This window comes from Pangasianodon hypophthalmus, chromosome 3 (assembly GCF_027358585.1).
Source record: "Pangasianodon hypophthalmus isolate fPanHyp1 chromosome 3, fPanHyp1.pri, whole genome shotgun sequence".
Classification (NCBI taxonomy): Eukaryota; Metazoa; Chordata; class Actinopteri; order Siluriformes; family Pangasiidae; genus Pangasianodon; species Pangasianodon hypophthalmus.
In genome coordinates, this window is record NC_069712.1 from 27,502,971 (window position 1) to 27,525,277 (window position 22,307).

General features: G+C 40.3%; 1 protein-coding gene across 36 annotated transcripts in view; it reads right to left on the bottom strand.

Moving 5' to 3' along the window:
• Positions 1–22,307, bottom strand: part of dst (dystonin) — a 138,705-nt gene that overhangs the window by 54,196 nt on the left and 62,202 nt on the right. For 25 of the 36 annotated variants that reach the window (XM_053232738.1, XM_053232750.1, XM_053232744.1 and 22 more), the window contains 25 exons: positions 22,141–22,295; positions 21,521–22,004; positions 21,284–21,412; positions 21,122–21,199; positions 20,824–20,985; positions 20,432–20,536; positions 20,202–20,297; positions 19,999–20,124; positions 19,760–19,912; positions 19,519–19,673; positions 19,167–19,293; positions 18,721–18,904; positions 18,279–18,436; positions 17,972–18,150; positions 17,729–17,867; positions 17,449–17,642; positions 17,194–17,356; positions 16,986–17,069; positions 16,784–16,891; positions 16,562–16,660; positions 15,900–16,001; positions 10,082–10,228; positions 8,807–8,895; positions 8,586–8,694; positions 72–8,015 (listed from right to left, as the gene is read on the bottom strand). In XM_053232738.1, the coding sequence (XP_053088713.1) occupies positions 72–8,015; positions 8,586–8,694; positions 8,807–8,895; positions 10,082–10,228; positions 15,900–16,001; positions 16,562–16,660; positions 16,784–16,891; positions 16,986–17,069; positions 17,194–17,356; positions 17,449–17,642; positions 17,729–17,867; positions 17,972–18,150; positions 18,279–18,436; positions 18,721–18,904; positions 19,167–19,293; positions 19,519–19,673; positions 19,760–19,912; positions 19,999–20,124; positions 20,202–20,297; positions 20,432–20,536; positions 20,824–20,985; positions 21,122–21,199; positions 21,284–21,412; positions 21,521–22,004; positions 22,141–22,295 (11,469 nt within the window). Of the gene's footprint in view, positions 1–71; positions 8,016–8,109; positions 8,217–8,585; positions 8,695–8,806; positions 8,896–10,081; positions 10,229–15,899; positions 16,002–16,561; positions 16,661–16,783; positions 16,892–16,985; positions 17,070–17,193; positions 17,357–17,448; positions 17,643–17,728; positions 17,868–17,971; positions 18,151–18,278; positions 18,437–18,720; positions 18,905–19,166; positions 19,294–19,518; positions 19,674–19,759; positions 19,913–19,998; positions 20,125–20,201; positions 20,298–20,431; positions 20,537–20,823; positions 20,986–21,121; positions 21,200–21,283; positions 21,413–21,520; positions 22,005–22,140; positions 22,296–22,307 lie in introns of those variants that run through there. The other 11 variants (XM_034303099.2, XM_053232754.1, XM_053232753.1 and 8 more) reach the window with 3 other exon arrangements.

Consider the following 22,307-nt stretch of genomic DNA (forward strand, 5'->3'; position numbering starts at 1 on the left):
TATTATTTGATAATTATTTATAGTAAAATAATACTAATTCAAATTCAAAATGTATCAAGTTAAATGCTCACTCTGGGTCTAACTGTGACCTCCTCTCCTTCCTCAATGATTGAAATGTTTGCCTTAGAGCACTGCTGACTGGACAAAGCTGATTGAAAGACATCATTGTCGCAACTATCACTGGCAGCAGCTTTGGGCTGAATTTCAATACTTTCCATACATGAGCCTTCATCTCCCTGAGCAGTGGTTCTCGGCAGACCTAAAATTTCTTTGGACATTTCTGGTTCTTTGTCAGCAGACATCTCCTTAATCATCTCTTGAAGCTGTGACTGCATTAGCACTGGACTACTTGTTTCCTGAGCATAACCAGTAACATCAGATGAAAACTTCTCTTGATTTACACACCCTGGAAGAACTCCCTTATGCTCGCTCAAATCCTTGAGCAGACCTGGATCTTTGCTCTCTACAAGGACCTGAATGACATTTGTGTCATGTTGAGTTGCAGCAGTGGGTGAGATGCTCTCATTGTTGTCAAGGGCTTGCCTTTCCTTGCTCTGGATCTCATTTACAGCTCCTTTCACTGCAGTTTTTTCCAGTTCATTTAAATAAGTTGGTGGAAATTCACTCTCTGTCACTGAAGAATTTGCACATAGCTTATCTCCATTATTGTTGGAGTGTTGGGGAGTATGAACATTAAGCAAGTCTTTGTGTGATGAATTTGTTGGAATAGTGGACTTCAGTGTAACAGATTTTGAAGACTGTTCTCCCACAATGTGCGCTGGAGTGACGGCAGTTTTGTTCTTTATGGTTCCTGTATCATATCTGTTTTTCTCGGATATGACAAAGCCTGAAGTAGGCAGACTGGAGTCAGTTGCTGTATCAGGTACTTGCTCAGCTAAGTGCTGCTTATTAATTGAGTCATCACTGAGAGTTACATCTGGCAGGAACTTCAAGGTGGGACTTGTTTTGGGAGTGTCTCCACAGCAAAGCTGTGACATGTCTATAGACTCTGAGGTGTTGACACTGACCAAGTCAAAATCATTCATTGTCTTACTGTCAATACTGACACCAATATGACTGGATTGGGTCTCTACTGCTTTGAATGCTGCATGGTCATTAACTGTTCCTGACTTGCACTCATGCTCAGGTCCCGCCACGATCCCACTACTCTTGCTAATTGTACACTGATTCAGATCTTTCTCGTTCATGTTTGTTTGAACAAAACAATCTACTGACCAAGACAATACACTGTCTTCCTGATCTTGCACATCTTCATTTGATTCGGGACTCATAATTGTTTTCCCTGCAGCTCTCATGTCTGATAACTGAAGTAATGTAGAAGAAGATAAAGACGGTTCATTATCTGCTAGTGTTTTGATATCTTCTATACCAGGTAAGCTCTCTGAACCTGTTTCAGTGGGGGATGTACCTGCTGTTTGCTGTGGCTCATTGAAAGCACTGTGCTGTTTGTGTATATTCACTAAGCTCTCTGATTTCTTTTCATCAGAATAAACATCACTTTGCAATGAACAGGATGTGTCAGAGTCACTCTCAACAGAACTTCTCCTCTGGTTTACCGCTGCTTCATTGAAAGCCACATCCCTAACACTGGCTAAAGGAGCTTGACATAATGCATTAAAGGCAATATTATGAGAAATTCCATCATTATGATAATTCTCTTTTTCTGGAGCATTCCCCACCTCTGTACAATTTCTACCTCCATTGTTTTTGGTATCCAAACAATCTGAATTGTCAACATCCTCTAAACCATGGGCATGGACAATTCGCTCAACCTCATCCTGTTTTCCTGAATCAAAACCAGTAGCTGAAGGAATATTACTAACTGTCTTTAAGAGCAATGTGGAGTTCAGAGTAGTCATTTGTGTTGTGTCTGTTAATACGTGAGTGGTGACGTCTGTTCTTTTCACTAAATCAGCACATGGACATTTTTCACCCAGCTCCTTATCAGTGATTGCCTCACTAACTGGATTTGAGTCCAAACTACTGATCATTTGGGTTGAGCTGTTTAATAGAGGAGTGGCTTCCTCTGTCCTGTTCACTGAATTTTCAGTATTTCCTGATAGAAAATTGGTTTCCTTTGTTCTTTTCACTTCAGTTTCAGTACTTAGACATTTGTCATACAACAATTTGTCAGTGATTTCCTCACTGACTGTGTTTAAGGTAAATGTTGAGTCTAAACAACTGGACATTTGTATTGAGCTGCTTACAGGAGTGTCGTTTTCTGTCCTGTTCACTACATTTTCAGTACTTCGACATTTTTCAGTAAACTCCTCATCAGAGATCTCATCACTAAATGGCTTTAAAGTGAATGAGTCCAAACTACTGGTTATTTGTGCTGAATTCATTAACGGAGGTGTGGCTTCCTCTGTTCTGTTCACCGCATTTTCAATACTTGGACATTTTTGACTGAAATCCTCAGCAGGGATCTCATTACTATCTGCCATGTAGGTGAATGATGAATCCAAACTGCTGGTCATTTGTGTTAAGTTTGTTGATAAAGAAGCTTCATCTGATGTCCTCACTGTATTTTCAGTACTTGGACATATTTTGCCAAAAGCATCTTCAGTGATTTCCTCACTAACTGTCTTTAACGTGAACAAGGAGTCCACACTACTGATCATTTGTGTTGAAGTCATTAATAGAGGACTGGCTTCCTCTGTTCTGTTCACTGCATTTCCAGTACTTGGACATTTTTCAGTAAACTCCTCATCAGTGATCTCATCACTAAATGGCTTTAAAGTGAATGAGTCCAAACTACTGCTTATTTGTGCTGAATTCATTAACGGAGGTGTGGCTTCCTCTGTTCTGTTCACCGCATTTTCAGTACTTGGACATTTTTGACTAAAATCCTCAGCAGGGATCTCATCACTGTCTGCCATGTAGGTGAATGATGAATCCAAACTGCTGGTCATTTGTGTTAAGTTTGTTGATAAAGAAGCTTCATCTGATGTCCTCACTGCATTTTCAGTACTTGGACATATTTTGCCAAACGCATCTTCAGTGATTTCCTCACTAACTGTCTTTAAAGTGAACGAGGAGTCCAAACTACTGATCATTTGTGCCGAAGTCGTTAATAGAGGACTGGCTTCCTCTGTTCTGTTCACTGCATCTTCAGTACTTGGATGTTTTTTGCTTAGGTCCTCAGCAGGGATCTCATTACAATCTGCCATGAAGGTGAAAGATGAATCCAAACTGCTGGTCATTTGCGTTAAGTGTATTGATAAAGATGCTTCATCTGATGTCCTCACTGCATTTTCACTTGGACATTTTTCACCAAACATGTCATTAGTGACTTCCTCTGTATTTAAGGTGAACTGAGTTGTCCTCAATGAACTTTCAGTACTTGGACTTTTTTCACCAATTGTGTCATCAGTGATCTCCTTACTAGCTGTCTTTAAGGGGAATGAGGACTCTAAACTGCCACTCATTAATGGAGGAGGACATTTTTCATCAGGGATCTCAGCGGACTTTAGGGCGAATGATGAGTCCAAACTGTATATATCCTGTGTTGTGTTGGTTTTCAGCTCATCTTCAATACTTTGACATTTTTTACCAAGTTTCTCGGCAGTGATCTCATCATCGCTAACTGTCTTTAAGGTGAAAGCTGAGTCCAAACTACTGGCTATTTGTGTTGAAGTTGTTAAGATTTCAGAGTCTTCATTTGTGCTTTTCATTGTATTTTCAGCACTTGGACATTTTTCAGCATTCTCATTTCTAATCTTTAAGGTGAATGATGAGTTCAAACTACTTTCAGTACATGGACATTTTTCACCAGTAATTTCATCACTAATTGGCAGTAACAATGCTGAGTTCAGACTACTGGTCGTTTGTGCCGAGTTTATTAACAGAGGATTGTTTTGCTCTGTTCTTTTCATTTCAGTTTCAGTACTCATATATTTTTCACCAAACCCCTCAGCAGTTACATCAGCACTAACTGTTCTTTGCAAAAATGATGAGTCCAAACTACTGGGCAATCGTGTTGTGTTTATTAATGGAGTGTCGTCCTCTGATCTTTCCACTTTATTTTCAGTACTTAAACATTTTTCACCAAACTCTCCAGCAGTGATTTTGTCAAGAACTGTCTTTAAGGTGACTGACGGACCCAAAGTACTGGTCAATTGTGTTGAAGTTGATAATAGACTAGTGACATAATCTGGCCTTTTCATTGCATTTTCAGTACTTGGAGATTTTTCAGAAGCGATCTCATCACTAACTGTATTTAAGGTAAACAGCGAGTCCAAACTACTGATCATTTGTTTTGAATTTGCTGAGAGATGAGTGTCTTCTTCTGTTCTATTTCCTGTTTTGTTAGTACTTGGAAATTTTTCAGTTAAGTCCACAGCAGGCATCTCAAAACTCTCTTTCTCTGCATCGCTATCTGACTTTAACAGGAAGGATGAGTCTAAACCCCTGGTAATTTGTTTTGAATTTGCTGATAGATGATTGTCTTCTGGTCTTTTTATTGAATTTTCAGTACTTGGACATTTTCCTCCAAGTTCATGAAAGATCTCCTCATTACTAACTGCCTTAAAGGTAAATGATGTGTCTAAACTACTCTTACTTTGTATGGAGTTTTCTGACAGATAGTAGTCTTCTTCCAGTGTTTGCATCTCAATTTCAGTATTTAGACCTTTATCACTAAAATCCCCATCAGTGATGTCCTTTTCACTTAATGTCTCTAAGGCATATGATGTGTCCAAGCTATCGGTCATTTGCGTTGATTGTGTTGCTAATAGATTAGAGGCTTTCTCCGTTTGCTTCACCTCATTTTCAGTTTTCAGACACTTTTCATCAAACTCCTCATCAGTGATCCCCTCACCAATAACTGTCTTCAAGCTAGATGCTGAGCTACCAGTGAATTGTGTTAAATTTGTTAACAGAGCATTGCTTTCAACTGTTCTTATTAATCCATACTCAGTACTTGGACATTTTTCACCAAACTCCTCAGCAACAATCTCCTCATCAGTAACTATCTTTAAGGACTTTGGATGACTTTGGACTTTGGATGAGTCCAAAGTGTTGGTCAATTGTGTTGAAGTTGCTAATAGATTAGTGACTTCATCTGGCCTTTTCATTGCATTTTCAGTACTTGGAGAATTTTCAGCAAACTCTTCAACAGTGATATCCTGAGAGCGAACTGTATTTAAGATGAATGATGAGTCCAAACTACTGGTCATTCGATTTGAAATTGTTAATTCTTCTGTTAGATTGCCTGCATTTTCAGTACTAGCACATTTTTCACTTAAGTCCACAGCAGGGATCTCAATACTGTCTTTCTCCTGAGCAGTGATCTTATCGTCACTAAGTGTCTTTAACAGGAAGGTTGAGTCTAATCCACTGGTCATTTGTGATGAAGTTGCTAACAGATTTTCAGTACTTGGACATATTCCCCCAATCTCCTCGGCAATGACCTCCTCATTCCTAACTGTATTTAAGCTAAAAGACGAGTCCAAAATACTGGTCATTTGTTTCGAGTTTGTTGATAGATGAGTTTCATCTCCTGACCTATTCACTGTATTTTCAGTACTTGGACATTTTTCACTGAAGTCCACAGCAGGGATCTCATGACTATCTGCTTCCTTATCACAAACTGTCTTTGCCTTAGACACACTGCAAACATACTTTCCATCAGGATCAGTGGTGGCCTTCTGGGCTACTTCTGAATCAAGGACAAAGCTGCCAATATCATCAGTAATCAAACCCATCTCCCAAGCCTCCCTAGCACTGATGCTTTTTCCAGTTGAGTCATAGAAACCACTAAGTAAATTTTGCTGCTGCATGATTTGTAAAGCTATGTAAGATGATATGTAGCTTTGTGACACAGCTTGTTTCAGTACTGACATGGTCACGGTTTTGTTTCTTATGACATTGCGCCTTCCAAACTGCAGTGCAAGTACGTCTAACACAGTCTCTTCATCAATGAGGCCCTTATCAAAAGCATCATTAAGGTTGTATCGCTTTCCAGAGGTGGCATCTAAAATGCCCCCCTCTTTTAATTGGTCCCTCAGAAGGCATAACACATGGTCTCTTTCAAGCTTGTTATCATACACACCTTCACAATGTGAGTATTCAGTGAGCAAATCAAAATTTGTAGCTTTTTTACTGCTTAGAACAGAGCACTGTGTGGGGTCTTCATCTTTTGCTAGAACTGAATTTTCTCTGTGATTCAAAGGTACAGTCTTCTCTACTTCTGAAAGCAAATTTGTTTGATTGACAATTTCAGGATTTAATTTTTGTGAAATGTGCATTCCTGTGCATGTATCTGTAAATGGATCCTCAGGTGCACTTTCATTTGTCTTAATCTCAGATGCTGAAGCTTTATATGGAGCACTTTCCAGTGACATATTAAATATTTCACCTGACCCTGAGGTATGACTGTCAGACTCAATAGTTGAAGTTTTTATACAATGATCACCCTCTGCAGAGACCTCTGAAATACTCTCTTCTGCTATTCTTTGTAAAGGCTCATCAATATGCAGAACTGCCAATTCACCAGTGTGTGTGATGTGTGCATCATCTGGAAAGTCCTCATCTAGAGATGAATCATGGATATTAGCATGTGTGTCAGTTTCTGACATTTCTAGCAGTACTTGTGCCATTTTATTTAATTGCCTATCAAAAATTAAAAGCCTCTGTCCTGATTTGGGGTCCATGTAGCTGTTCATCATTAAAAATGAAACAAAAAGTTGTTTGGCTTCCAAGGAAGATGGGGCGTTTATACTCTTTTCATTAGCTTCCAATCCTTCTCTGGATTTTTGAGATCCCTCAATTTGAAGCTCACGCATTACTAGCCATGATGAAAATTTGTCATTGAGATCATCTACATCAGGGAACATATCTGGTATCTCTATCGTTTTTAAAAAGTCTACTGTGCAAGCATTGATGAAACCATTCTGTGCAGCAGAGTCAATATCAACTACCTCAGAGCTCTCTGGTATGTAAAATGCTGCTATTTTATGTCTGTTACACAGAAGCTCATGTGCCAGTTTCTCAGTGATGATTTCATGCTGTACGGACATCGAGACAGAGAGGATTTCACCAGAGTGAGGCCAGAGGAGGCCCATGAAACATTTCTGTCTCTCCAGAACTAACAGAGCACTTCTGGAACTCATTAAATCACACTGAACAGCTTCATCGACTGCCAGTCTAGCCCCGTTTTTAGGGTTTACAATGCCACCATTTTGGGCTTGGTGGCTCAGAATTCCACTGGCAGTGTCCTGATCAATAAGACCCTCAGATACGGCCTCTTCTACTGTAAGCTTACAGTTTGTTCTAGGATCAACTATGCCTCCTGCAAACAGCTGCGCACTCAGCAGCCGGAGCATGGTCTCTCGATCTATCAGACCCTCATGCATCGCTCTCACAATGCTGACCTCTCTCCCAGATGTAAATGCTATGCTTCCATCTTTTGTAGACTTCACCGCCAGCAAACGAAGCCCTGTCTCCTCATGCACAATGCTCCTCTGCATAAGCTGAATAAGAGAAACTTTTTCAGCTGTATTAGGATCAATCAAATCCTTCCAAGTATTCTGTCTTTGTAATATTTGAATATAGAGAGACTGGGGAATTAGGCCAAATTCAAATGCCCTCTCAAGACTTAAACACTCTCCAGTGCATGTCACTCTTAACCCACCAGTGGCTAGCTGGATTTCAATGATCTTTACAGCTAGACGTTCAGAAATTGCCCCATCCTTCACTGCAGCTACCGTCGGCAAGGGTTCAGAAGCATAACGTGGACTCTGAATGCATTTATTGGCTTCATTCAAGTCTTGCAGTTGCTTATACATGGGTTCATCCACGAGGCTGTGCTTGAATGCATCCTCCAAGTCTAGACACATGTGGAATTCAGGTAAGATGAGTTCAGATGTTATGAGCTGGGCCTCAAGGAGACTGAGCCCAGTGCAGTGGTCAATGAGACCGTTCTGCACTGCACGACATACAGACAGCACTGCTCCTCTTCCCACATCGAGAATGCCTTCGATGACTTCAAACTCCTGCAATACAAGGAATCTGAATGAAGTGTGCATCACGGATGTGAAATTATTTACAGCTTTTATAATTCTTTTGTTATGTTTAAAATGTACTCACCCATAAAACAAGTCTACAGTTCATTTTCAACAGTCAAATCAGACTTTCAACAGCAAGAAGAGTAGAATTAAAAGCTCTCATGCATCTGTGGACAGAACTTTCAGCATCTTGCAAAAACAACAACGTCGGTTAAAGACAACACAAAGAGTATTACTGCAGTGTGGCAAAAAACTTTAAAGAGTGAGGGCGGATGAGGTTTGCTGTGAAGTAAGAATGAGTAGCATTAAAAACTCATGCTCTGCTATGTTTACAGCATACTCAGTTCACTCTGTACAGAAAAAAAAAAACCCTTACCCAGTGATGAGTTTAAAATGTTAGCGTGATTGTACATTTGAAACCTTTCATACAGGGGTCATGCTCATGTGCTGAGGCTTCAACATGTTAGACATGCACTGAGAACAGCATTTGTCACACATTAACAGGCACTGACATTTGTCACTCATTTAGTTGGTGCAGAATGAGTTCATCCGCCTCACCTGTTCAGCAGAGGGTGTCTGGTTCACACTCATCTGAGAGAGATCACTGTAGGCTTGGTGGAGGAGTTTTAGCTGTTCTTTTGCCTCAGACTTTTCCTCCTCAGACATCCTAATGAGAAAATAAGATCATTCATAATTAAACTTACTGATATTAACAATAAAGTGGAAAATATTTTTTCACTGCTTGTTATGTCCAATGTGAAAGAAATAAAGGAACATACTTGTCACTGTGCTTGGACAATATCTGCTGTGTACTTCTTAATGCTTCTGTTATTTGTTCCTTCTTTGACAAAACCTCTTCCATAGGAATCTGGTATAAGTGAAAAAGGATTTCATTATCAACTTTTTTTGCACTGTCCATAGCTTGTCAATTAGAAAAAACTGCCCACATCACATTGCACACTACTGAATTATAATTATAAATGATAAATGCAAACATTTTGTCAACAGGGTGTTAACATGTACAAATGGATCGTCAGTGTGTATACAAATTCCTGTATATTGCTGGACTAAGGAATGGGGATATAAATATTGGTATTTTAATGTGGAATGTTACTTTTTTGCTAGACCATTTGTTCAGGTAGTCATTTTAGGTTGGCATTTTTTAATTTTTCAATGACTTTGTATGGTGTAAGACCACTGCATGGATGATATGTTTTTATAAATCATAACTGTCATGGCAACGTAGCATAACAACAGTAGTGAGAGCAAGGACAAATAGGCCACTATACATCTCTGGTGTCCACTCATTAAAAAAAGGTCTCCTATCTGACTGAGCTCTCTATAATCCATGCAATCTATATAAGCCATGAGAATATGAACCCCAATGGATGTAACATTTTCTGTTCTGGCCAATTGGACAATACATAAAATGATAAGGCCTTTGGGCAACTTTTAAATGCATGAAAAATATATGTATGTGTAATCAGTGTGTTATGTATTTAAATGAAGGGAAATCTTTCTCATAAATTATTCTTTCATGCAGAACATATCTCTGCATAACTCTGCATGTGTACAATGTTGGTTATGTAAAGTATACGAATAAAATGAATAATCATTATTCATCATTACCTTCTGTACTCTGTAGTTTACAAGTAAGATAATCTGAGTTGAAGTAAGGATGCTGTTATGCTACAGAGATATGTTTTCAGGCATGATACTGATTTACATGCAAATAAACAAGCATCCAGGGCAACTGCACTGTTTATTATAATGTTTTAGATCATATGTTGTATATGACGAATGTGAACTTTATTTGTGTGCTTGTGAAACTCTCCATGGTCATGCACATATTGTCATCATACCAGGACAGAAGAGACATGTAATTAATTTAAAATGTAAATGTAATACAAAGAATATACACAAATTTCTTTATTCCAAGTAATGTACATACATAAAAATGAAGTTTCAACACTCTGAACTGTTATGCGTGACTTGAAGACCTATAAAAAAGTTATTGGGGGGGGGGGGGCGACACATTGCGGAGAGTGATTTACCTGAGGCTTATTAGAGCTCTCTGTGCTGCCTTTGTCATCACTTACAGCCTTTCCGTTTTTGTTCACGTTCGATTTCACATCAGACATCCAGTTTAATAACTTGCTAACTTTATCAGCTTGCTCTTTTCTCTCCTCTTCAACAGATTTCTGAATTTCATGGAAAAAGACATTGTGAAATGAATTACAAAAGCAAGAAAATGTCAACTAACTGCTGTTGTGTACGAGTAAATATACCTCCATGCCATTTTGCTTATTACTTAAGTAAATTCTAGTTATTAAATACAAATCTAAATAATTGCTTTTGTTAGTTGGATGTTCATGAGTTTGTGTTCATATATTGTGTTCATACATATGCATACATTTACAACACACATTCTGTGACTCATAAACCCATTTCATTGATATTCCTGTCACATTGCTTGCCAACACCTAGTCATATTTAATGAAGAGCTCAAACTACCATGCTAACAATAATTGGAAGCTAATAGCTACCAATTTACATTTGCACAAAACCAGTGGCTATTCACTTTCATTCATAGTTAACAACAATGGCACAATTCTGCTTCTCATATTTAGCTCAAATATCTGTAAATGCTGCTTTAGAAGTGACGATAGGCCCAAATATATTGGAAAGACGATGTGGCTCCAATACTATGTGGCTTTGTAGCATCAAGCAGCAGGAGTCCAGAATGGCTGTCAAAGATTCCTTTCTCCAGAGCTTCTTTGAAAGAAATTTTTCGCTTTGTTTTTGGGCAGGTGATATTTTTGGGATGAGGGTGGTCATCTTTCAACTGTGTAGCTGTTGCTTTGTCAATCAGACAGCTCTTGACTCCCTCCTCCACAGAGACCCTGTTATGGCTTCCTGGGTCTATCAGGCCTCCAGTTGTAAGCTGATATTCAAGACATCGGAATCCAATATCTTTAGGAAACAGGTTCTCATGCATTGCCTGACCTACTGTCAAAGTCTTTCCAGTTTGGGGATGGATGATGCCATAGTAAGCTTGCTCATACTGGTGCAGAGGTCGAGCAAAACTTTCATCCAGGAGTCCGCGATGGAGAGCATCTGCAATCTGAAATCGGTCACCTGATGATGGGTCACAGATACCGCCAGTGCAGGCTTGAGCTTCAAGGAGTTTGAGCGCAGTGAGCCTGTCCACAAGGTTTTGTTGAAATCCTTTGAGAATAGAGAGCCTTTTCTTGAAAGTTACATCCCAGAGTCCTGCAATTGGGCTGTGCTTATTCTTTAACACATGCTTTCTAGAAATCAGAAGGTCAGCAAGCTCACAGATGCTCATTTGACCACTACGATAGCGTTGAAGTTCACTTGCTTGAAGGATCTTTAGACTAAGAGCATTTTCAATGCAAAATTGTCGCCCACTCTTTTGATCAGTTAAAATATGCAAAAGTTTCCCACTTGAGTCAATGACCGTCGTTTCTTGCCATTCACTCTCCTGTTGCGAGAGGAACAGGTAGATTCTTTTATCTATGAGATTGGCCTTGTAAGCTTCGTATGTCGACATCTCTGCACCAGTGGAACTGTTAATGACTGACACTCTGTGAGTGCTCGCTGGGGTGAAACTGGAAATATGATCATTTCCGAAGGGTAGAAGATAAACGCCACTGCTGACATCAAATACACACAGTTTGAGGAGTTCGTTATAGTATGCTCTCTGTCCTGTTTCTGGGTTGTGAAAGCTCTTTGGATTAGTGATAGGATCAAACAGAGTTTGAAGGGTGGCTTGATTTACGAGTCCCTGTTCAATGGCACAATCTGGTGGAACCCGCATGCCAATTAATGGGTGAATCAGCCCTCCAGTTGCAATTTGTGCTTCAAGTATTCCCTTCCCTCTGTGTCTATCTAAAATTCGTTCTTCCATAGCTTGAAAGACGGAAAGTAGTTTTCCACCATGAGGGTAACCGCTGACTGCTTTGTCGGCATCTGTTATTCTGTCCCTCAATTCTTCACCAATAATGCCTTTATCAATAGCATCTACGGCACTGTAGCTTTCACCAGTGATTGGATCAATTATGGCTCCTGTGGCAGCCTGTGCTTCCAAAAACTCAATAGCATACGTTTTCGCCATAATACCTGCCTCTGCAGCGTCCATAAAAGACATCTTTTTCTTGCCAGATTCAATATAAATGCCAGCAATTGAAACAGGTTTGCCGGTGAATTGGGCTAGTGATGCCTGAACCTCTTCCATGGTTATCAATCCAGTTTTTAACTTGAGTGCAATTTCCTCAGTGATTATTTTGATTTTAATCAACTTTTCAATACTGACCCGACCCCTGAGTCCTTGAAGCTTTGACGAACTTGACTCCCTCGGTTTACTTATCATTGAGGAATCAGATGCACTGTTATCAAAGTCAGTGGCGGTGATTTTAAATGTTACAGACTGATTTTTCTCAGACTTGCTTTTGTCTGACCGTGAGCTGTTCCTTGATGTAAATTTATGTTCAGAAAGATTACTTTGGTTTGTGGTGGACAGACTTGACAGTTGTTCCTGTGTAGATGAATTTAAAATAAGGTTTTCAGTTATCCTTAGTTCATGGGGTGTTTTATCCAGTGGTACCATTTTGTCTTGTTTCACAATTTTCAGTTCCTCCAGTACTTTATCCTTCTTCAAAGTAGCTATCTGAAAGCATGAGATTAATTGATTAAGTATTTTTTCAGGTAAATGTATGTAAAACATAAAAATGACTGATCTACATGAAATCATAATATCTAAAACATTTACAAATACTTATTGACATGTACCTCTGACGTCACTTTCATTTTCTTAAGTTCCTCCTCCAGATTTTGCTTTGCCTCTTCATACGAAGACACTATTTTTTGCGTTAACATTAACTCAGTCTTCAGCTTTGCAAGCTCACCGTCTTTAGCACACTGATGATTGACTTGATTCACACCTTCCAACTCCTTCAGACGTTTCGTCTCTGACTTATAGGTTACTTCAAGCTTTAGGTTCTTCTCCTGTAAAGTTTTCACTTCTTTTATGTATGAAGCAATCTGCTCCTTTGAGGATTTTGCTTCATTTTCTGCCATCCTTAATTTCTGTTTAGTCTCTGTCAACATCTGTTTCAGTCTTGAGGTTTCTTCTGAGCTCTCTTTGCGGATATTGTCCAGTTGTGAGATACTGGATTTCACTCTGATTTTCTCAGTTTCTAATTCGGTAATCTTAGATTTTGCTTTGAGCAATTCAAGGTCCAAAGCTCCTTTTTGCTTCTTGGATTGTTCCAATTGAGAGGACATGCTGTCAAGTTGTTTTTGAACTTCCTGTTTGGCTTTCATGGCATTTAAATGCAATGTTTTCAGCTTCTCAATTTCTTGCAAGAGTTGCTGGTTGTCTCGTTCAATTGTTTCAGCACTATGCAGGCGTTCCTTTGATTTTCTGTCACATTCTAGTTTCATGCGAGACTCCTGCAATGCCAGTTTTTGCTCCATCTCATTCTGCACTAACTGTAACTGTGTCTCATAGCCCTTCTTCTGCAATTCAAGTTTCCCCTTCAGGTCCTCAAGCATTCTCTTACAATTTTCCAACTGGTCCTCTAACATTTGGGATCTCGATTTGGCAGCTGCTGTTTCCTTCTGTTTTTGCATCAGATCTTCTAGAGTGTGGTCCAACTTCATTTTTAGCTGTGAAGTTTCGGCGGTCAGAGTTGTGATTTTTTCTTCCGCAGTACCTTTCTCTTTAAGAAGGTTAGAACATTCTTGCTGTAGGTTTGCTGTATATTTGTCCGAATTAGAGTTAATTTCTTTAATGATCAACCTATTCTTCTGAAGTTCTGTCTCCAGCTCTTTGATTTTTGACTGATTTATCTTCCCTTCTTGAGTCACTCTGAGCAACTCATCTTTTGTCTTTTTGAGAGTGGAATTAAGTTCATCAAATTCAGTCTTCAAAGCTTGTAACTTTTGGTCAGCAGCTTGCTTTTCCCGCTGAAGAGTAGAGATGTCCAGTTTAAGATTGACTGTGGTCTTCTCGGAGTTGCCACTCATTCTGCTTATGGTCTGTCTGCATCGTATAAGTTCATTCTCAAGCTCTCTCAACTTCGCAACATTCTTCTTACCCTCTGATGATTCCTTCTGTGCTTCAGTCTTGGACTTTTGTAACGCCACATTCAAGTTGTTAATCTCCACTTTATGTTCCTGAACCTTCTGATTGGCTAGATTCTTCTCCAAGGACATGGACGTCAGCTCTGCTTTCAGATTTCTGATTTCTGTTTCATAATTTGTAATGGATGCATTGAGGGTTTTAACTTTCTGCTGAAACTCGGATGTTTTTTTCATCTCCTCATTGTAGTCTCGCAGTTTTAACTGAAGCTCATGGGATGTCTGGGTTTTTTTAAGAAGTTCTTCTTCAATTATTTTCAGCTGAGATTTTGTACTCTCTGCTTGTGATTTAAGTATGCTGATTTGCTGATCTTTGCTGCCAATGTCCATATTAGCTTTATCTAGTTCAGTATTCAGATTCTTTACTGAGCGTTCATTGTCCAACATGGTTCTTCTTAGTTCTTCTACCTTCTTTGTAAGTTGGGTCACTTGTAAGTCACTTTTCTGAAGTTCTAGTTCAAGGTTTTTGACCTTTAGCTGCAAATCATTTTCTATTCTTGTCTTAATGCTCACTTCTTCTTTAGCTTTCAGCAGTTGCTCCTTGAGGTTCTCAGTCTCATTTTTCAGTGTTTTTATCTTTTGTTCAGAATGTGATTTTTCTTGCGTGAATGACTCAATACTTACCGTCAGATGCCTGATGTCACCTTCCAACAACTGATTTATTCTGTTTAGTTCATTCATCTTAAATTTCATCTGTTCTCCTTCAGCCTGTTTGGTGGAAAGCTCTTCTTCTAGCCCTCTCAGTTTCTGACAATTCTCTTGTTCACTAGTGCTCCACTGAAGAAGCTTCCCTTGACTGATCTTCAGTTGTTCCTTTAATCCATCAACCTCTGTTTTATGAAATAGCACTCTGTGCTCTAGTGAAGATTTGTCTCGCTGAAGGGATTTAACTTGTTCTTGAAATATATAGACAGATTTCCTAAGTTCAGAGGCTTCCTGCCTAAGTTCATCTGATTTCTGTCTGATGCTGTTTCTATCTGACTCCATTTCCACCTGAAGCTTCATCAGCCTATTATTTGCATCATCCAGGAGCTCCTTGAAGCGTTGTGCTTTTTCATCAGCCATATTCTTCTGCATAAGCACCGAGTTCAGCTCAGACTTCAATGCCTTGATCTCAGTTTCAGCTTTCTTTTTGCCCATCATGAGTTCATCCACTTTGAATTGTAGGGCCTCTGCTTCTGGGGCAGAGATGGAGATGGTGGATTTCTGTATAACTTCCTTCCGTGATTCCCCATGCACTAGTCTAGATTCAGACTTCTGAGCCAGATCTATTTCCATGATCCTAACCTGACTCAGGAGATTTGCTTCAGTGCCCTCTTTGGCTTTCAGCTCCCGCTCCAATGAACGCCTGTGCTCCTCCAGATCTTGGACATCATTGTCCTTGCGTCGCAAGTGATCTTCCAGTTTCCTACGGGCCAGAGTACTCTCCTCTATGTTCTTCCTTAGCATGCGAAGACTCTCCTCCAAGGACAGTTGTTTGGCCTCGGCCTGTTGAATTAACTGACGAGAATTTTTTAGCTCTTGTTCAATGGCAGTTTTGGATCTAACAGCACCCTCTAGCTCAACACGGTATTGTTGCGCTTCATACTCTGCCTTAGTTTTTTGTACATTCAATTCCTCAATGCACTTTTTCTGCATCTCTAATTCTCCTCCCAGGATGTCCAGTTGCTGTTGTCTGTCGGACAAGGAGGCCTCCAGTTCCAGTACCTGGCGCTTGAGCCTGGAGATCTCCTCTTCACTTGCCACTTTCTGTATCTCCATACTATCCAACCAGCTCCTATATTCAGCTTTGTCCATACATGTCCTCCTCTGAAATTAAAGGTAAAATTACCTTCCAGACCTTGGCTAGAGAAAGAAAATATATCTTAAGGAAGAGCTCTGGCACACTTACCAAACCAAGCATGAAAATGCCCCTCCACCTTCAACAATACAAAATATTGAATATTTTGTATTAGAAACAGTGTTTGAATTTAAGGATATTGTAAAAGGGAGCTGTTTGCCTTATTGTGCATGTGACGAAGTAACACACTTAAGAGCGTCAACTAGGACAAATAGTGTTTTCATAGATTTCTCAGCACACTGAAAGGTGTTTGCAGAATGGCAGGAAGTATACTATACCCAAAAGCAAATAAACAGTTATCAAAAGCAACTGTTGCAGGCCAGAGAGACAGTTCTAACAATTTCTACACTTGAAACAACCTAGTAACAAGCATTTCATTATATTCAAGATTATACTTGAATATAACCTGCAAAGCCAGCACACCAAAGACATTCCATAGATAATTGAACGTATGGCGATTTTAATAGTAAAAATCTTCCATGTAAATAATTTAACATAAAATAAAGACACAATCATATGAAAATCCTACCTCGTCTTCTTCTGCCCTTTTCAGAGTTTCACTTGCAAATTTCACATACTGCGTCATTAGAGTGACCAGTGCTGTGTAGCGAGTGCGGAGGTCCATGAACTGAGGATTAAAAGAAAAGAAAATTCATAAACTGAGTAAACACTATAAGCCTGATAGTTGTTCTGCTATGTATTAATACCTAGTTATTGTTGATACATTTCTCATGATTTTTTTCTCCCTCACCTCCTGCTGGATAGTATCTGATGAGCTCTGCATCCTCCTTCTCTTCACTGGGGACTTGTGCTGAGAGTCCACCATGGCTCTGTAGGTCATCAACTGAAGCTCATAATCCTGAAAGCAGAGAACAACATGATGCACCCTGTCCCCATTTCAGTGTCATTGGATTGTTTCCTTTCACTAAGGTGAGATCAGAAGCCTGTCTTACTTTCACTCCAGCTGAGTACTGCTCCGAGTACTTCTGACATTCCTCAATCTTACTCTGCTTACGTTCAATTTCCGCAACAAGTACCTAAAACACACCAATATCACAACCTGACTAGATGAAAAACGTGTTTTGACAGTTTCTTAAAGAAAAAATTAGCATTTCCTGAGAAGAGGACACTTGAGAAGGACACAAAAGATGGATTTCTTACCTTCTGTTGGTTTAGTAACTCAGCCAAAGCTTTGCTGTCCTCTGGCTGGTTCTCTTGGGTTTTCAGCTGATTGGCCTCCATCTCTTTGCTCCACTCATCAAGGCTACTGTATGCATCCTTATAGTATTTCAGAGACTTGCTGATGCCTTCCAGGTCTCGAAGTCTGACAAATTTGATTATCAGATTATTTCCATTAGACAAATTAGGTGACAATATTACTGCAAGGTGATTAATTTACTTATTAGCCTGACTGACCTGTTTTCAATTTGAGAGTGGACATTCCGCCATCTTTCTCCAAGCTGCTCAGCTTTCTCCTTGTGCCAGTCAAGGTCAAAGTCCCTCTCATTATGGGTTTTGAACATACGGTCACTGATGGCTCTAGCTTTCTGCAGTTCATCCTCCAGGTCATGGAATACGTCTCTTCTGTCATCTATCTCAGATCTCCATTGCTGAAAATATCGAATTTGGATATTAAGCAAAAGCAACTGTAAACAAACAGGGTGCAAAGACATTTTGTTTTGTTTAGACTACCTACCTTGAGAGTGCTCATAACTGCATCGATAGACCTAATGTCACCATTGACTGCATCTTCCTCACATAGTTTGCCTTCGTACAGCTTGACCAATGCCTCAGCACCCTGGCTGTGTTTCACCACCAAACTCACTGTCTTCAACCTGAGACACATCAGCAGTTTAGAACACAGCCAGTCTAAAACTGTTGATGATGATTTACTACTACGAATACTACTTCCATTCACATCAGTAGATGACGCACTCACTTTTCCAAGTATATGGAGCACATGGAGTAGACCTGAGCCATGCTCTGAGTGAGCACATTGAGCTCAGAAGACAGTGTGGGCACTGAAGGAGAGTTAGCAGCCTGTCTGAGGAATGACTCACACTTCTCCCTTAGCACCTCAAGATCCTCGTTCAACCGGTCTAACTCTGACTTCTTCCTCTGTGGGTATAAAAAGGAACAGACAAGAGTCGGTGTGTTTTCAGAGATGGGCTCAATGGTGAAAACTTTGTGAATGATAACAGCTGCATGATTGTGAGCGATAAAGATGGCCTGATGAGAAGATGTACCTCCTGATCAATGATGCGCTGCATAATGGCCTTCAGGTCATCTCGCTCAAGAGGGGAGCGGATCTGCCGAATCAGTTGCTCCTCATGGGCTTCCACGCGCATGCGAAAGTTACGCACTTCAGATATGAAGAGGTTGTACACGGATTCCTCATGTTCCTCTGTTGACCACATGAAGGAGTTCCAGTCAAAGGGGTGATTTTTAAAGCTACTCATGAAAAAAAAATCCTACAGCGTATTCACTCTTATAAACGTTATGTTATCCTCTAAACAATCATGTAATTGATGCATTATGTAACACCATCGCCTTAGACATAGTCTTAATAGAACAGTTCAAATCTGGATAAAGAATAATTCCACAGGATTTTAACTTTCTAGCCAAGAGGCTTAAAGGGGCATGATAAGGTAAATTTTTATCTAGAAGTGAGTGGTTGCATGATCTTACCTCTCTCTGCAGACTTGAGCAATTCCTCGTAGAACTCTTTTGAAGCCAGCACCTCTCTCTCAAGCTGAGTGCAGTCTGCCACCGTGAAGACCTCCGATTCCTCGCTGTCCTCCAGGAACTCCTCGAAGTGAGACTGCAAGCTGCTCAGGACCTGCTGGTGCTCGCCGGGCAACATAGTCTTAATCTGAGGAGAACAGTTTATGCCAAGTTAATTTTGGCTACCACAAACAGCAAAAAGATAGCTGTTAGCAAACCTGCCCCAACAGGCTATGATTAAATTTAATAAAAGGCATGCTGATACATCTGTCTGGTAAATACTGCCTTATGGTGAAGAAATTATATCAGAGATTGGCATGCATTTGATCTTTTCTTATAATATTTTTTCACTTATTTGTACTTATCTGTTACACGTTAATTCATACATTTATGCAGACAAAAACGCTTACAGAGGCAACAGTGCTTTTGCGGATGTTGCGGATATCCATCATCAAGTAATGCCAGGACACCACACTCTTCATGTTCACGTGAGAGCGGTGCCACAGTGCAAGAACTTTCTGATACAGCTGCTCAATCCTGATCAAAGGAAAAAAAAATGCAAAGACAAGAAATGCAGAGATATAGGCACAAAACCTGTTCACCTTAAAAAGACACGGGAGGTCACAGGGAGGACAGAGCATTGTGTTGCCTTTACAAGCAAGGTAAACTGATACTGTGGTTACAGGGGAGTGGTGCGAGAACACTGACTTTCACTGACTTTTTTGGAGGGATGGAAAGAATTGATAATTGTCTTGTGCTCACCTGCTGGCCATCTCAGCTGCCTCCTTATTGGGTGGAGGCACAGTAAAGCAGACAGAAGGCACCATAGCCTCATTCCCTGAAGGGCTGATCACCTTCCATTTAGCTCGGTGCGAGTTATTTGCCAGCACACACTCGTCATCTTTGTAGATAGTAATCTGTAAGCAGAAATAGACTTAGCAAAAAAAAAAAAAAAAAAATATTTAGAAAGGAAAATTAAAGACATGTTTCTAAAGGGGTTCACCTCAATTTGACGGTAGTCACAGATGGCCTTGACAGGTAGGGAAGTTCGGACAGGGTTCTCTGGGTTGCGGGGCTTGAGTTGAACAACAGACTTGGCACGTCCCACCAAGCCAGCCACAGTGCTGCGGTACTGAAGAAGCTGCTCTTTTTCATCCTGTGGTGACAACATAGCATATCAGTTTGGAAAGTTATTGATGATAACTCATGACACATTGTATAGTATTTTGCAAGATTACTAACCATAGACTCCTGAATAAGATCCTCCAGTCTATGCAGACTGCTAGTACGGTCACACCCATACTTCCTTGTAATTGAATCTTGAAGGCTTTTAAGGTAGTCCATAGACTCTTTGGCATCATTGAAAAACTGTCAGGGGAGCAAAGTCTCAATCAGACAAACCAGAATATAAAAAGCAGTAAAGCACCAAACAGACCGTCACCTACCTCAAAGTAAGTAACATTCTCTTTCAGGTGCTGCTCAACACAGTAGCACAGCTGCAGGATCCAGCTCCATTGTGTTTGCATGGCAGCCTTATATGCCTAAGAATTCACAGAAAAAGAGGGGTGGACAAACCATTTAATTTGTAAGAACTCATCCGGTTTTGAATTTAATTTTTGCTGTCAAAAAAATGAAGCAATCACAATGCACTTGTGTTTACACAATTTTGCTTTACCTCAATAGTAAGCCTAGCTGGATGGTTCTGTTGTAAAAGGATGTCAGCTTGGTCCTGCACTGACTTGATTACCCCCTCCTTCTCATCCAGCTCTCTCATCAGGTCCTGGGTTGGTGTAAGGTGAGGCAAGTTACTACCATTTTATGGTTTCTGGCACAGTAATCAGGCAAATTTCGAACTATACTGGCACCAAGGTACAAAGCTTTTTCATGGAAAACACATGAGGAGACATGCTGCCTCCTCAGCCTAATTCTACATAGGTGGGAGCAGTAACTGCATTATATAAAACCCTCTGCAACCAATTAAAAATGACTGAGGCTGATTAGATAGATAAAAAGCAGAGAAAAAGATGGCAGAAGAAAACAGTTCTTAGCAAAGATAGGTGGACTCACAGCATGGTAGTCCTTCTTCCTGCAGATGTTGCTATTGCGCTCACTCCAGTCAAAGGCTACCTCCTCTTCCTCTTTCTCATTTAGCCAAATTAACTCTTGGGTGGCATGTGACACAAAGTTATGTAGGCTGTCCAGGTGTCTCTGTCTCTCTTTAGTAGAGTTCTGAAGACAAAGAATCATGGGAAATCAGTGGTAAACTAATTCCTAAGAAACCAATAAATTTAGCACAAAACCTGTGGTATTTATTAGTTTTAGTAATAAAATGTGTTCAAGGCAGTTTTTATTACATCATACTCACAAGTAGCCTCCCGTACTGGCTTTCTAAAAGGCCCAGCTTGTCTGAGTAACTCTGTTTCAGTGGGTGGGTCATCTGAATCTAAAATGTCAGATAAGCATTTTATATTACAAGCCATGTGTATTGCTTTGAACAGCATAACAGCACACCAGAATCAGTACCCACCTCACTCATTTTTGCTTCCTTAATGCTCATCTGGAAGTCTTCAATGGCTTTATGAACATTTCTGTGATTTTCTAAATGAGATTCAACACTCGGTAGATCAGATCCCCATTCGCCTTGATCGAGTTGTACCTTAAAAGTGTAAAGAACATTTGGTTTTCACCAACACCAATTATTACAAATATATTAAAAAAAAAAAAAAAAAAAAAAAAAAAAAAAAACACCAAAGAGCATTCCCACCTGCATCTCTTCCACCCAGTTAAGCAAGTCCTGGACAAACTTCATATTGACCTCTTCCTCAGTCAAGCTGGGGTCAACTAACGAAGCTTTGAGCATTGGCTTGCGGATTTGCATGTGTTTCATGTGCTGGAGGATCCCTGGCTCCATGGACCCGCCGACCCTCAGGGCAGGCTGCAAGCCAGGTATCAGTGCCGGGGTCAATCCTGGGGTCATGGCTGGGGTCAATGACGGGGTCAGTCCTGGAGTCATGGCTGGGGTCAGTGCTGGCGTCATCGCAGGGGTAAAGCTGGAGGAGAGGGCAGAGCCTGGCGTGAGGGCAGGACTTAAACCCACATTCAGGTTCTGAGAGAAGCCTGAGTTCAAACTCTGTGTGATCCCGGAGATCATCATCTTGGTCTGTTCCGTGCTCAGACTGCGTCCCTTGCTGTACACCGAGGAGCATTCTGTTCTGAGGGTCAGCAGGTCATCACGAAGCTTGGATACCCTATAACAAAACCCAATTCAGACTTGTTTATCCACTTATTTAATCATGAATGGACTAATGGCAGAATAAAGAAGGCAATAAAATTACAGCTGTGAATTTTAGCAACAGATTTAAAAACATCGCATGGGTTTCTCACCTTTGAACAAGCTGATCTGCCAAGTAGAACTTCCCATCCAGTAAAATCTGGATGTCAACCACTTGCTGCCTCAACAGATTCTCACACTCCAGCAGGTATCCTGCAATTTCAGGCTCATTCTGCAACTGGATCCCAGATTCTAACCTTTTTATATCCTGGAGGAAAGA